This window comes from Gordionus sp. m RMFG-2023, chromosome 1 (genome assembly GCF_954871325.1).
Source record: "Gordionus sp. m RMFG-2023 chromosome 1, tfGorSpeb1-WG-v2, whole genome shotgun sequence".
Taxonomy (NCBI): domain Eukaryota; kingdom Metazoa; phylum Nematomorpha; class Gordioida; order Chordodea; family Parachordodidae; genus Gordionus; species Gordionus sp. m RMFG-2023.
In genome coordinates, this window is record NC_088775.1 from 31,724,303 (window position 1) to 31,738,224 (window position 13,922).

The following is a 13,922-nucleotide window of genomic DNA, read 5'->3' on the forward strand; positions in this document are numbered from 1 at the left end:
GGGTTGGCTTGCTGGGTCGGCTAGCGGTGTTGGGTTGCTGGGTCAGCCTGCTGGGTTAGCTTCTTGGGTTGGCTTGCTAAGTCGGCATGCTGAGTCTTGCTGGTCGATTTGTTGGGTCGTTCTGCTTGGTTAGCTTGCTGGGTCGATTTGCTGGGTTGGCTTGTGGGTTGGCCTGCTGGGTCTGTCTGTTGGGTTGGCTTGCTGGGTCGGCTTGCTGGGTCCAGTGTCTACATGAGCGGGATGGGTAGGAACAGTTTGCATCCTATTTTTTGAGGGGGTATGGGGTGAGCTTCTTTAATGGGGGTAAGATAAATTTTTTGGGGGGTTATCTATTAAATTTTTAGATGAAATACGACAAAATATATTGCTGTAAAAATTAGTACTTTTATTATAGTATTATTATAATACAATTCATCGACCAAATCTATATATTGCTAACAATCAAACACATTGTTTTCCAAATAAACTATCCCTTTAAATGTAATTTAAAAGATTAAGATATTTCAGCAAGCTCATAATGCTATGATAATAAATTCATTGTAAATAATGGAGGTTTTAATTGAATTTATTATCTAAAAAATTAATTCTTTATATTCATAAAATATCGATAGTTGATAGTAGAGATAGATTAATTTAAGTTATCCTTTATAAATTCTTTGAAAAGAGTATCAATAAATAAATAGGTGAAAATAATGATAAAGAGACACCGCCGCCGATGGCGGCTGGAATTTTTTAGGGGGGTAGGCAAAGGTTTTTGAAGGGGGTTTGCATCCAGTGAAAATCCTGGCATGTAGACGCTGGCTGGGTCGGCTAGCTGGGTCGGCTTGATGAGTCAACAAAATATATAGAAAAATTTAACTAGTTTGTTTTAATCTGGGTTCAATGTTTTTGATATAGAAAGTTGTTCCTTTGGTTCTAGTAATAAATTGGCACTGCAACTATATTTTACTCCACAAGGAAAAAATAAATGTTAAAATTTTATAAAAATTTATCTTAAGCCTAGTTAAAAGTTTTTGATGCTAGAAAAGATGTTCTTAAAACTTTAGACTTGTAATAAATTGGCACTGCTATTATATTTTACTCCACAAGGAAAAAAATAAAGAATTTTTTTTAAGACGTTGATTTGAACCTATTTAAATGTTTATGATATAGAAAAGTTCTAAAATCTTTGGGTCTAGAATAAATTGGCACTGCCATTATATTTTACCCCTCAAGGAAAAAATAAATGTTAAAATTTTATAAAAATTTATCTTAAGCCTAGTTAAAAGTTTCTGATGCTAGAAAGATGTTCTTAAACCTTTAGGTCTTGTAATTAATTTGCACTGATATTATATTTTACTCCACGAAGAAATTTTTTTTAAGACGTTGTATATATCACATCTCACATATTTAAATATTTATGATATTAGAAAGATGTTCGAAACCTCTGGGCAGCGTCTACATGAGCGGGAGGGGTAGGAACAGTTTGCATCCTATTTTTTGAGGTGGGGGGGATAGGTGGTAGGCTGCTTTAATGTGGGTAGGATAAATTATTTTGGAGGTTGTCTATTAAATTTTGAGATGAAATAGGACAAAATTATTGCAGTAATAGTAATACAATTTATCGACCAAATTTATATATTGCAAACAATCATACACATTGTTTTCCAAATAAAACTTTCTGCTATTCGTTTAACCGTAATTTAAAAGGTTTAGATATTTCAGCAAGCTCATAATGCCATAATAATTAATTCATTGTAAATAATGGTGGTTTTAAAAGAATTTATTATCTAAAAAATAAATTCTTTATATTCACAAAATATCGATAGTTGGTAATAGAGATTGATTAATTTAAGTTATCCTTTATAAATTCTCTGAAAAGAGTATCAATAAATTAAAAAGGTAAAAATAATAATAAGGAAACACAGCCGCCGAAGGTGGTGTTAATTTTTTAGGGGGGTAGGCAAGGGTTTTTGAAGGGGGTTTGCATCCAGTAAAAATTCTGTCATGTAGACGCTGTCTCTGGGTCTAGTAATAAATTGGCACTACCATAATATTTTACTCCATGAGGAAAAAAAAATGTGAAAATTTTTTTAAATTTTATTTTAAGCGAAAAAGTTTTTGATACTAGCAAGATGTTTCTAAAACTTTGGATCTAGTAATGAAGCACTTTCACTATATTCTACTCCACTAGGAACTAAAAAATAATTTAAAATTTTGTCTTAAGCTTAGTTTAAGGTATATGATACTAAAAAAAATTAATAAGTACTCTTATTATATTTTAGTCCACAAAGAAAAATATTATGAAATTTTTTTTCTTTTTGTCCCAGTTTAGAGTTTTTAGTTTTAGAAAGATGTTCTCAACTTTTGTGTTTATAAGAGAAATTTATAATGACATTTTTTTTAACCGTGAAATGTAGAAATATAAATTTTTTTTATTTATTTACGTTTAAAACCCAATAAAAAGTTTCTGATATTATTAAGATTTTCTAAAACTAATAGATCTATTAATATGGTATCACTGGCATTATAATTTATTCCACAAGGAAAATTTTTATTGATTTTTATTTTGAGCTTATCAATAACTTTGATATAGGATAGAAGTTTTAAAACCCTTGGATTCAGTAAGTAGTTTCTAATTCCATTACTTTTAAACTTCATGCGTAAAAATCTGGAAATATAAGATTATTTACTTGTTTAAAGCCCAGTAAAAAGTTTTAATAGTAGAAAAATATTCTAAACCTTAGGGTCTATAAAATTTGACACTACTTTGAGACTTTTTAGGAGATTAACAGTTAATAAGAAAAGACGGGCAAGTTGAGCAAGGATCCCATTTTAAAATTAAGTTTAAAATATGCTAAAAATATTTGGTAATATGTAATTACTATAAATTTTTTGGAAAATTTTAACCACAAGATTATAACTATTATTTGATTTAAGATCATGGAAATAATTTTTAGCAAATTTTGAACTATTTTTATAATTTGTGAGTTTTACAGCATTTATTATGATTACATATTATTTAAATCACAATTTAATAAAGTTGATTCTGCCATAATACGACAATTTATATATACCATTCATTCATAATAATAGTTATTTAAATACATGCAATTATAGGATGTCCATTATTCATTCATATGAAATTACATAAAAATTAACTATGATTGGTTCCCCCTATATCCGTTAGGTAGTGAATTTTAAAAATTATTATATTCATAAATATCTATATATATATAATCAATATAAAACATATCATCAAAATCTATATAATCATAATAAATTCCTAATTACTACAGGCCTTCACTTACCCCTAAATAATTTCTACCACTAATGTATCATTATAAATGATAATTTTAAATTGATTTTTTTCTCTTTGGTAATTGGATGACTTATTCAAAAGCGTAATGTTGTGATATTTAAATGAGTTAAAGAAAAATGAATAAAAAAGATTTATTCAGATTAGATAAAGTTCAAGATTATTTAAGTTTGTTGTTTAAACACTATGTAAATTTTTTTGAATAATGATTTAAAGTTGATTATAATCGGACAAGATTTATTATGTTATAATCTGATGATGTTAATTTTATATAAATGACACAATTTTTATAATTTAAAGCACTTTTAATTTTTTTTACTTTCACTTAATTTTTCGCATATAATTTTTAGTATTTTATACATTATACTTTATACATTATACTTTATCTTTTTTATTTTTTATTTTTTTGGTTATGTTTTCCCTTTATATTAATTTATATAATTTATAATTATTTTTTGGTATTAGTATTTAATAAAGAATTTAAAACTATAATTTTAGTAAATATTTTTATTTTTATTTCTATTTTATATTTAGATTCTAATCCCCCAATCAAAATTTCCATATGTAACAATGGTGCCGGAGGTGCCAGGGCAATTGCAACTACTTCAGTCTGATACGGTGAGACAAGGAGAAATGTCAAACTATATTCTAATACAAAAAAAAATTCAAGAACGTAAGAAAAATATGTAAATAAAGTATTTTATAACTTAGTGATTTTTTGAAAAATCACTTTTTTTTCAAAAACACTACGCGTCCCCGGTCAAAAATATTGAAGTTGATTGTTAGGCCGACTTTGTTTCTGTGGAAGCAGAGATTTGTTAGTAAGTCTATTGTCTCATTTCTTGACTTGGTAATTGAAGCCAGGTCATCTGCGTACAAGGTGATTCTTAGATGATTGATATTGTTATTGTTTGATGAAAGATCGACTAGGTTCATAGTGCTCGTGGTTTCTTTTATGATTTTGTGTATGATTATGTTGAAAAGAATGGGTGATAGAACGCACATCTGTTTCAAGCCTCTTCTGATCCTGAAGTAAGGAGAGAAAGTACGGCCTAGCTGTAACCTAGCCGAAGAATTGTTGTAATGATATTTCAAGATTTTGATTATGTTTTGATCAACATTACATTCTATTAGAGCCTCCCAAATTGCATCGTGTTTAATGGTGTCAAAGGCTTTGCTATAGTCAATGAAAGTAAATATGAAGGGAAGTTTGTATCTGAAGCATTTTTGGAGGTGGATTTTGAGAGCTAGGATGGGTTCATTAATGTTCTTGTTTGGCCTGTAGGCGCAAATATTACTTGACAGGAGGTTTTTGGTAGAAGCGAGGATTCTGTTCTTCAGGAGCACCATGAACACCTTTAAGACTGGACCGGGGACGCGTAGTGTTTTTGAAAAAAAAAAGTGTTTTTTGAAAAAATCACTAAGTTATAAAATAGTTTAAAATATAATATTTACATATTCTGTATTCTTTTAATGAGCTAAATATGAATCCGTTTTGATTTTTAAAAAAAAACTGTATTTTGACCGGGGACGCATAGGGACGCGTAGTTTATTTTTTAAAAAAATAAATTTTTGTAAATTTTATATAGTTACCGTATTTTTTTTAAATTAAAAAAAACATTTTCTAACTTATCTTATAAAGCTTAATAAGATTTCCTATTAATAATAATAGAAATAAGTCGTTTTGACCGGGGACGCGTAGGGACGCGTAGTTTTCGGGGACGCGTATTTTAGTCATTCCCCAATATATGGAATGATATTATCAGGATCCATACCAGTGGCATAGCTAGGAATTTTTCGTAGAGGGGGTCCATACATATAAAATGCAAAATCATAACCATATCTTCGATAATATATAATAAATATATTTTTTAAATGCATCAATAATATGTTATTATAATTTAGTCGATTATTCTCAATGACTTTATAATAATACTATCCAGAATAATTTCAATAGTAATATAATATCCTTCCACAAACATCAAAACCAGAAAAATATAAATATCAATGGTATTAGTCACTTTTAAGTCTTTAGAACATAAAATCTAAAAAAAAAATTTTGCTCTGGGAGGGGTCCAAACCTGAAAACCACCCCCGTAGCTACGCAACTGATCCATACTAACACCAAGCAGTTTGCTCATTTTTTTATTAACAGCACAACCATCACATACTATGGCCTTACAGATAACTCCTGTTTCATTTAGATTGAACAATGCAACTCTCACTAAATAGCTAGGATATCTGAATTCATTTGTGAAACTATAAAATAGGCTATTGGCATTTACCAGCTGCTATTAAGACAGGTAGCCATAAGAAACAGTGCCTTTGTTGCTTCTGGACAAGATTTATCTTCTTTTGTTGATTTTGTCCCATCACCTAAATCAACATAACCATGATATTCTGCTTTGTGGGGGTCATAATCTATTTGAGTTTTAATATGCATTTCATCAAGGCTAAGTACACAATACAACTGCTTTTCTGAATTTTTTTGGTAGCTTTTAATTTAAGTAAATGAAATAGAAAGGAAACCTTTATTTAATTTAATTTATTTTTTTAAAATTATTATAATAAACTTTGGCATGATTTCAATCTTGCGACTCCATGCCCTTAATGTGGATTCCGGAGGCATACAAAAGTGTGATTTGAGATATCTGTAAGCCTTAGGTGAATAAAAATGCATAGTCAATGCAAATTGACGGAATTCATTTGTATATATTTTTTTGTGGGTTTGAGATGCCTCCACTGTGTATATGTGTTTTAAGGAATATTAACAAATTTTCATCTTTTAGTGAAGTGATTAATGTTTGTAAATTGATTATTTTATTTTTTCCTCTTTTTGAGCTTAATAAGCATGTGCCCTTTTTTTAAGCGTTTAATAATAGCCTCTTGGTAAATAATTTTTCTTTTTAATGTTTCATATTTTTATATGTATAATTGGATCATTTTCATATAATATATCACTTTTTAATGGTGTTTGTATGTTATTTGAATAAACATTCGTTTTCTAAAAAGTATACATTTTAAAATATTGTTTTAACTATGTAATGATATTGTTAACATACATCATGAAGTGGCCTAGATATACTAAATATCGATGGAATTGAATCTTCCTTCAATAAAATCTTTCCGGATAAAGTATGAATGAAACAAGTATTTTTAAAATGCCTTCCACAAATAATACTATATTTATTAGGCATAAAATTTTTCCTATTTATAGCCTGTAACCATTTTTCCAATAATTATTTGGATTTTAATGGAAATCTATATTTAAAAATAGGTGAATAATAATGAGTAAAATATAAGATATATTTATGACATTGATACAAAGATAGATAGTATATAAAAATCAATATAAATATCAGATCAGTTATTAGTAATATAGTATTGAATCAGTGAAAATTTGTTGATTGGCAGAGCCTCTATTAATATATATATGGTTTACATATTTCTTACAAATATTTAAAATGAAACTGTATCATAGTAAATATGTATTTTAAAAATGGCTAACTTAATATTTTATCCAGAAAAATATTTAGGCAAAGTTCAAAATAGAAATCTTATCAACTCAAGAGGAAGAAGCATTATTTGTCCTAGCAATAAAAACGAGAAAACTTTATATTTTTACTAAATAAGGATTTTTTTTCAATGTTTGTAGCTTATTAATGCTTTATGTAATAAATATGTTGCATATAAAAAATAATATATATACTTATGATAAGAAATATGTGTATTAGATTCTATTTTATTTGTTTTATTACAATTATGAACACAGCACACCCATTATCTAAATAAAATAATAAAAGTGATATTAAAAGATCTGTTTTGCATGTATCCTAAGATGCATTAACATAAGATTTATAAGTCCATGCAGGATTAGGTTAAACTATAAAATAGATTATATACAATTAATATTATAATAATTGTATATAAAATATATGATCATATTTTATATTAATAATAGAAAAGAATATATTAGAAAATTTAATTAATTATGATAATATATTATAAATTGCAGATAATTTACAAAATTTTAGAAAACTCTTCTAGATCTATTAATATATAACAGACAGCACGATTATACTATAAATATATCTTTAAATCAGTGATGAAGCAAAATAAAAAAATGCTTATTTTTTTTTTATATTTTTTTCCTTACTTAATTAATGTTTAATAATTGTAATTATGTTATTGAAAATTTATTATGATTATCAGAGTTGTATAAAAAGTATATGCATCTATATACCATTTCAGAGGTATCTGTTTATAGATACTATTTAAGATACATTTTGATATACTTTTATTTAACGCCTTTTTAGCTAAAAAATAAAAATATTTAGATACAAATTTTATGTTATATGTATGAGCATATAATTTAAATAAATATATATTATAAAAATATTAAGACTAATATAATAAAAAAAGAATATATATAATATTAAAACTCATATATAGAAAAAGATATAAATATCATTTTTTTCCCATTATCTATAGATATCAGTTCAAGATTGTGAAGGATATTCTTATCATGCAAAGGAATTTATAAATCCTTGCTTAGACATGACGCCTATTAATTATAAACAATACCCAGAGTTGGGCAGGTCATCCGGAAAAAGAATCAAGATACAGATACAGATTCTTTGTGAAAAAATAAATCTTAGATATAGATACTAATATCTTTTTCAAAATAATCAAAAAGATACAAGATAAAAGATACTTGTATCTTTTGCCTAATTAGAGTATCTTAAATACAAGATACTTCTAAATTATCATTACCAATTAAATTAGAATAGTTTGTAAAATACAGTTTTTATTATTTATTTGTGAAGAACATAACATACATATAATAAGAATGAATATTTACAATAATTAATAAAATATTTAATGATGAGTTGATTATAATAATCAGGTATTTTAATATTAGTATTAGCCCATTCTTAGCATAGATGAAGGGAGACTAGTATTTTTAATGGGAGTTGAAATATTAATTTGCAAAAAAGTATTTAAAATAAATTCATTATTTTATAAGATAATCAAATTTTTCAAATATTTATAATTGGACCTTTGCCGTTTCGGCGTACTTAACATTGTGCCAAAACTAAATAACCTTTCAATTGGAGCTGATGAAGGTATTGCAGTATTAAATTTATAAAAAATTTCCTTAATGGAAGAATAATTATTAAGCATTTATAATGTATTTCGACTTTCTTTAATATAATTTAAAACCCCCAGTTCAATGTTATTTATATTATTGAACTCCGCAACCTTTGTTTTACCAAAAGAAAAATAATATGGATGTGATATTGATATCAAAAAAGCCTCATTATATTCAAATCATAACTAGTATCTTATTAAAAATTTCAAAAAGATACTGAGTACAAGATAAAAATATTTTTGACTTTGATTGAAAAAAAGTTATTAAAAAATTTAAAATCTAGCAATAATTATAATAATTCTGTGTTTGATCATTTTACTCAAAAACAAAGACGAATTATATTTATTTATATATTTTAATCTTTTTATGGTTTGACTAAAAATAAAAATTCTATTGCTTCCATAGTAGTGAATTTGACGCTTCGTCACTGCTTTGAAACTATATAAATATTGAAGTTTATCATAAGTACTTTTGTGGGTTAATACATAAATTCTTTATCATAAAATTAAATTTTTTTATGCTAATATTTAAAGTTTTATCTTGAGGTAATATTAGTTCAAAAATATGTTTTTCTGTAAATGTTTAATTAATCTATATACCTACCCTATTATCCAATATTGTTACATTAATATATAACCCATAATAAGATAGTTGATTTTCTTAACTATATCATATCTTTGTCCTCTTTCCTAACTATTCAAAAGTCTGACTTTTAAAACTTTTTCTAAAATTTAAGTGGCACGCTTTTACCTGGTCAGAAAATTGAACTTAATCAAGAATAAGTAGTAATAATATTTTTAGGGATTTATTTATTATTTATGTCATAGAAAATTTTAAATATATAATATACCAACAATATTAAAAATAATATATTTCCATTGCAATTATTATAATAAGATTACATATTAGTATTGCGCTATATAAATATGATTAAAAGATTGTATGGTAAATTATTAAAAATGGTTTAGTGCGTGTTAACTATATAAATAAAATATCAATGACGAAACAATATGATAAGGTATATGTAAAAAAAAAATTAAAAACTATAAATTTTGAAAATGACGTATACCACCTATGTCAAACCCGACTATAAATACTCGGATTAATAGTAATGTTATCCTTTATTGACAATATAAAACAATATAGTTAGACAATGGCAGAAAAATTAGAGTGATTTGATTTTTTTGAATATAAAAATTTTGATATTTTCTCCAAATATTCTATAGGGGTAAAAAAACCTCCACAGTATAGTATTATATTTTCATTAATTTTATCGTCTAATATACAATATTTTTTTTTTCCGTAACCTTTCTGCCATCATCTAATTGGATTAATTTTAAGTCCATATCTTGTTCTATAATTTTTATGGTGTCAATAAAGAGATTGGGTCACAGTAAAATGTGACCCAAATTTACCCCTACCCTTACAAATATTCTTTCGGCATTTGTAATATATGTCGCCGAAATCATGGATGTATAAATATTTGTTATAATATATCATTTTTTTGTTGTTTTTTGATGTTATAAAACTATATTGATTGTTTTGAATGATAGCTATGTTCAAAAATGATATAAATATCTATAAGATACTATTTACTTGGACTAGTGGTACCTCCATTATAGGCATCTATTTCCTCCAAGACCTCTGGGTTCATAACTTTGTTAAAAAATGGATAGCACAAATATATAATTAAAATTTACTTGGACTAGTGGTACCTCCATTATAGACATCTATTTCCTCCAAGACCTCTGGGTTCATAACTTTGTTAAAAAATGGATAACACAAATATATAATTAAAATTTACTTGGACTAGTGTTACCTCCATTATAGGCATCTATTTCCTCCAAGACCTCTGGGTTCATAACTTTGTTAAAAAATGGATAGCACAAATATATAATTAAAATTTACTTGGACTATTGATAATTCTGTTATCGGCATCTATTTCTTCCAAGACCTCTGGGTTCATAACTTTGTTAAAAAATAGATAGCACAAATATATAATTGAAATTTACTTAGACTGTTTGTGATGTCCAAAACTTGTAGATTAAAAGCTTTAAAAAATTATTGTAAATATATATTTGATATTTTACTTTGGCATTCTGCAGTGCATATATTTGATGCTATAATATAAATACACATGATTCAGTAATTAAGTTTTTAATTTTTTATACTTGGTGAAAATAATGATATATTTGTCTGTGTAGAGGCATCCAATAATAGAGCATTATCAGCTAAAATATATTTATATGAAATATTTAGCTATAAAAATCACTTTGTGTGAATATCAATATATATCTTTTCTTAGGGCAATCAGAGTCTGTGTAAAGAAATAAAATAATTTATAAATCACAATTATTTACCTTGAACAGGGAGGTTCACAGATGGACCTTGAGAACAAGAAGCTAGACTTAGAGAATCATCTAAATTGGAATATTAATTGGATAATATATGGTAAAATATTTATAACTATTTACTTTGAATTGGCTTGCATGTTTCTAAATGTTTTACAGTGATGCTAAATTCAGTACCACAAATTTTAGCTCTTCCTCCACATTTTCTTCTACATGTATAATATATAGCATTTTTTCCATGCTTATGCAAGACATAATCATACTTTCATAATAAATGCACTCTCTGTTTTGCCTAGTTTTCTAAAAAAAATTAATTATTATATGCAAATTAAATAATATATACTTTAATTTCTAATTTTCTTAGTGTTGATAATTGTTGCGATATATCTTTAACCTCTTTAATTTTCATAATTACTTCAAATACAATTTTGGGAATCTTCGAGATATTTTTGGGAATCTTGGCAATACGACAAAACGCCTAATTCATAATCTTCATACGATTTGGTGGGACGATACCCCAATTTTAATTAGTTCGTCTATTTGATCAATCTAAATTATATTTTGCAGAGAAAAAAAAAATTTAAAAGATTTTAAAATTATAAATTCCGCTGCCACCATGTTAAGGTTGGCAGGGAGAAGAACAAAATTAAGAAAGTGATAATAAAACTTTTTTTAATATAAACAACTTTTTCATATCATAAATTATTTTTATATCATATTCTTAAAAACTTTTTTATCATCAAGATGTTTAACTTTCACCTTGTCTCTCTTATGGCAGGTGTTGTCAAATCTGTTGTGGTTTTTGAAATCATTAAAAGGCTTGTAATTATTATTATATCCATTGTTGTTATTATTAAATCTATTAATATTGTTATCTCTTGTGTCGTGATTATCGAAAGGAATATAAGAAGTTTCCCATCTATTTTGATCATAAAATCTATCATAGTTTGGTCTTGGAAAATGATAGTTATTTTGGTTGTTAAATCTTTGGTTGCCATAATATGGTCGAGTCTGCCATGGTTGTCCAAACTGATGTCTGTAAATATTATCATAATGTCTGTTGCTCTCAGTTAATGACATTATCTGGGTATTGTCATATCTAGTATTAGTCAGTTTTTGTTCGTAAACTTTCCTATCTTATCTTACTCCCTTTAAATGTTTTAAATCAGAGTGTGTATTTTCTTTGATAACAATCTTATATATAGATATTTCGTATATATTTAGGAAATTCGCATTTATATGATATAGTATCATTAGAAACATTAATTTTTTTTATCTTCCATTATATTTAATTAATTGAAAAAAAAATTTTATTCTTGTTTCTTTTTTTATATAATTTAATTATTTTATTTTTAGAAATATTAAATTTTAATAAAATTTTAATTTACAAAGAAATTTACAAAGATAGCCACTGGTAAAAATTTTTTCAATTAATTAAATATGATGGAAGATAAAAAAAATTAATGTTTCTAATGATACTATATCATATAAATGCGAATTTCCTAAATATATAGGAAACATCGATACATATTTAACCAAAATTGAACTTATTTTTTAAAAAAATAGCACAGATGACGATAACGCCACGACCTTACTTCATAATTTACCAGATGACATATTTTCAAAATTAAATCTATATGCACTGAATCCGATCTCAAGAAATCGTCCATACTCATCAACAAACTTAGATTATTACAGCCTGCCAAGATTCGAAACAATAAAATTAGCGAATTCAATGCAGCGGTTCAAAAAGAGAGAGAAAGTTTTTTAGATTGGGCTACGCGTATTTGTCAACTCAATATGGACTGCAACTTTATCGGCTACGACAGGGTTTTAGAAAAAATAAAGGTATCAAGCTCATCTAAGGAAATTAAATTCAGAATTAAAGATTTACTCATTTTAGATGACATTATAAAGGTAGGCAAAGAATTAGACGAAACTGACATCGAAACATCTATACATAAGATTGTTATCAAAGAAAATACACACTCTGATCTAAAACTTAAAAATATTTCACTGAAAAAATATAATAAATTTATTCTTTATATAAAAAAAATCTATTAAATAATTTAAATGAAACTATTAAGTGAAGTTAATATAAATGTGTTAATTAAATGAATGTAACATATAAAAATTTGCGCTATATAACAACCAATATAATAAAATAATTATCCATGATGTTAAGGTTGGCAGGGAGAAGAACAAAATTAAGAAAGTGATAATAAAACTTTTGTTTAATAAATTTATTTTAAAAATATTTAACTCTAAAGTACAATAAATTTCTACGCTTATATAGTTTACAAAATCTATCAAGTAATTTATATCGACTTATTGATAATTGAAAAATGTTTAAAATATCGTTTACATATCTTAATAATCTTGTTATTTTCCCATTTTTAAAATCTAACGAAGAGCTTCTGTTGGCATTATATTATGTGTCACTTAACGTATTCCTTGTTTTCATTACATTTAAAAGGAAATTTCCATGATTTTTTTATTTTCAAATTTTATATGTGTTTTATTGTGGTCTGATCTTGTGTTGCATAATCGGCAAAAAACTTCCTCTATTATATAGAATTAGTTACAAAATACTAGGTAAAATTCCACTTTTACAGACATATTTGACAGTTAGAGAATATATTAGTTAATATTTTAACAAATTTTACTAATCAATGCTCTTGATAATAAATATGCAACAATTTGCATTCAATTATTTAGCGCCATCTAATTATTTTAAATAAAAATGATATTAAAAATTAATCTTCATATTATTCATCCCACAATGTATATAAAAGATATTTTCTGATGTCTAGTTTTCTGTAAAATATATAATTTGCTAAAATGGTAAAAATTTCTTGATTGTCATATGATAATTGATAAAATTAGATATACTGTAAAGCTACAACATATAATATTCCACTGTTTGTATTGTGCTTTAATTTTTTTATTTAATTTATGATTTAATTTTACCAATAGTTTTATAATTATATTTTACTTTTATTAAGATAAATAAATTAAAATTACTCACTTTATAAAAAATTATATTTGATATATTATATTATTAAGTAATTTTATGGATCTATTATTAATCATTACAATACATTTCACTTTTGTCTTAAGA

At 25.7% G+C, this 13,922-nt stretch overlaps 2 protein-coding genes across 4 annotated transcripts; both read right to left on the minus strand.

Moving 5' to 3' along the window:
- Positions 1-9,475: 9,475 nt before the first annotated feature.
- Positions 9,476-11,328, minus strand: LOC135931840 (uncharacterized). Of its 3 annotated transcripts, none has more exons than XM_065469146.1 (12): positions 11,145-11,328; positions 10,925-11,101; positions 10,811-10,870; positions 10,723-10,767; positions 10,622-10,681; positions 10,541-10,570; positions 10,463-10,501; positions 10,359-10,418; positions 10,270-10,314; positions 10,151-10,210; positions 10,047-10,106; positions 9,476-10,003 (listed from the first exon to the last, which is right to left on the minus strand). In XM_065469146.1, exons 8-12 carry the CDS (start codon positions 10,414-10,416, stop codon positions 9,822-9,824), a joined length of 405 nt encoding a protein of 134 aa, XP_065325218.1. In that variant the 5' UTR covers positions 10,417-10,418; positions 10,463-10,501; positions 10,541-10,570; positions 10,622-10,681; positions 10,723-10,767; positions 10,811-10,870; positions 10,925-11,101; positions 11,145-11,328; the 3' UTR covers positions 9,476-9,821. The 3 variants fall into 3 exon arrangements, with proteins under 3 accessions (XP_065325218.1, XP_065325217.1, XP_065325219.1); XM_065469145.1 differs by having other exon boundaries at positions 10,255-10,314; XM_065469147.1 differs by lacking the exon at positions 10,151-10,210 and having other exon boundaries at positions 10,255-10,314.
- On the minus strand, positions 11,294-11,881 carry LOC135924192 (dual specificity mitogen-activated protein kinase kinase 1-like). Its single transcript, XM_065459242.1, has 2 exons — positions 11,531-11,881; positions 11,294-11,350 (listed from the first exon to the last, which is right to left on the minus strand). Exons 1-2 carry the CDS (start codon positions 11,879-11,881, stop codon positions 11,294-11,296), a joined length of 408 nt encoding a protein of 135 aa, XP_065315314.1.
- Positions 11,882-13,922: the final 2,041 nt, after the last annotated feature.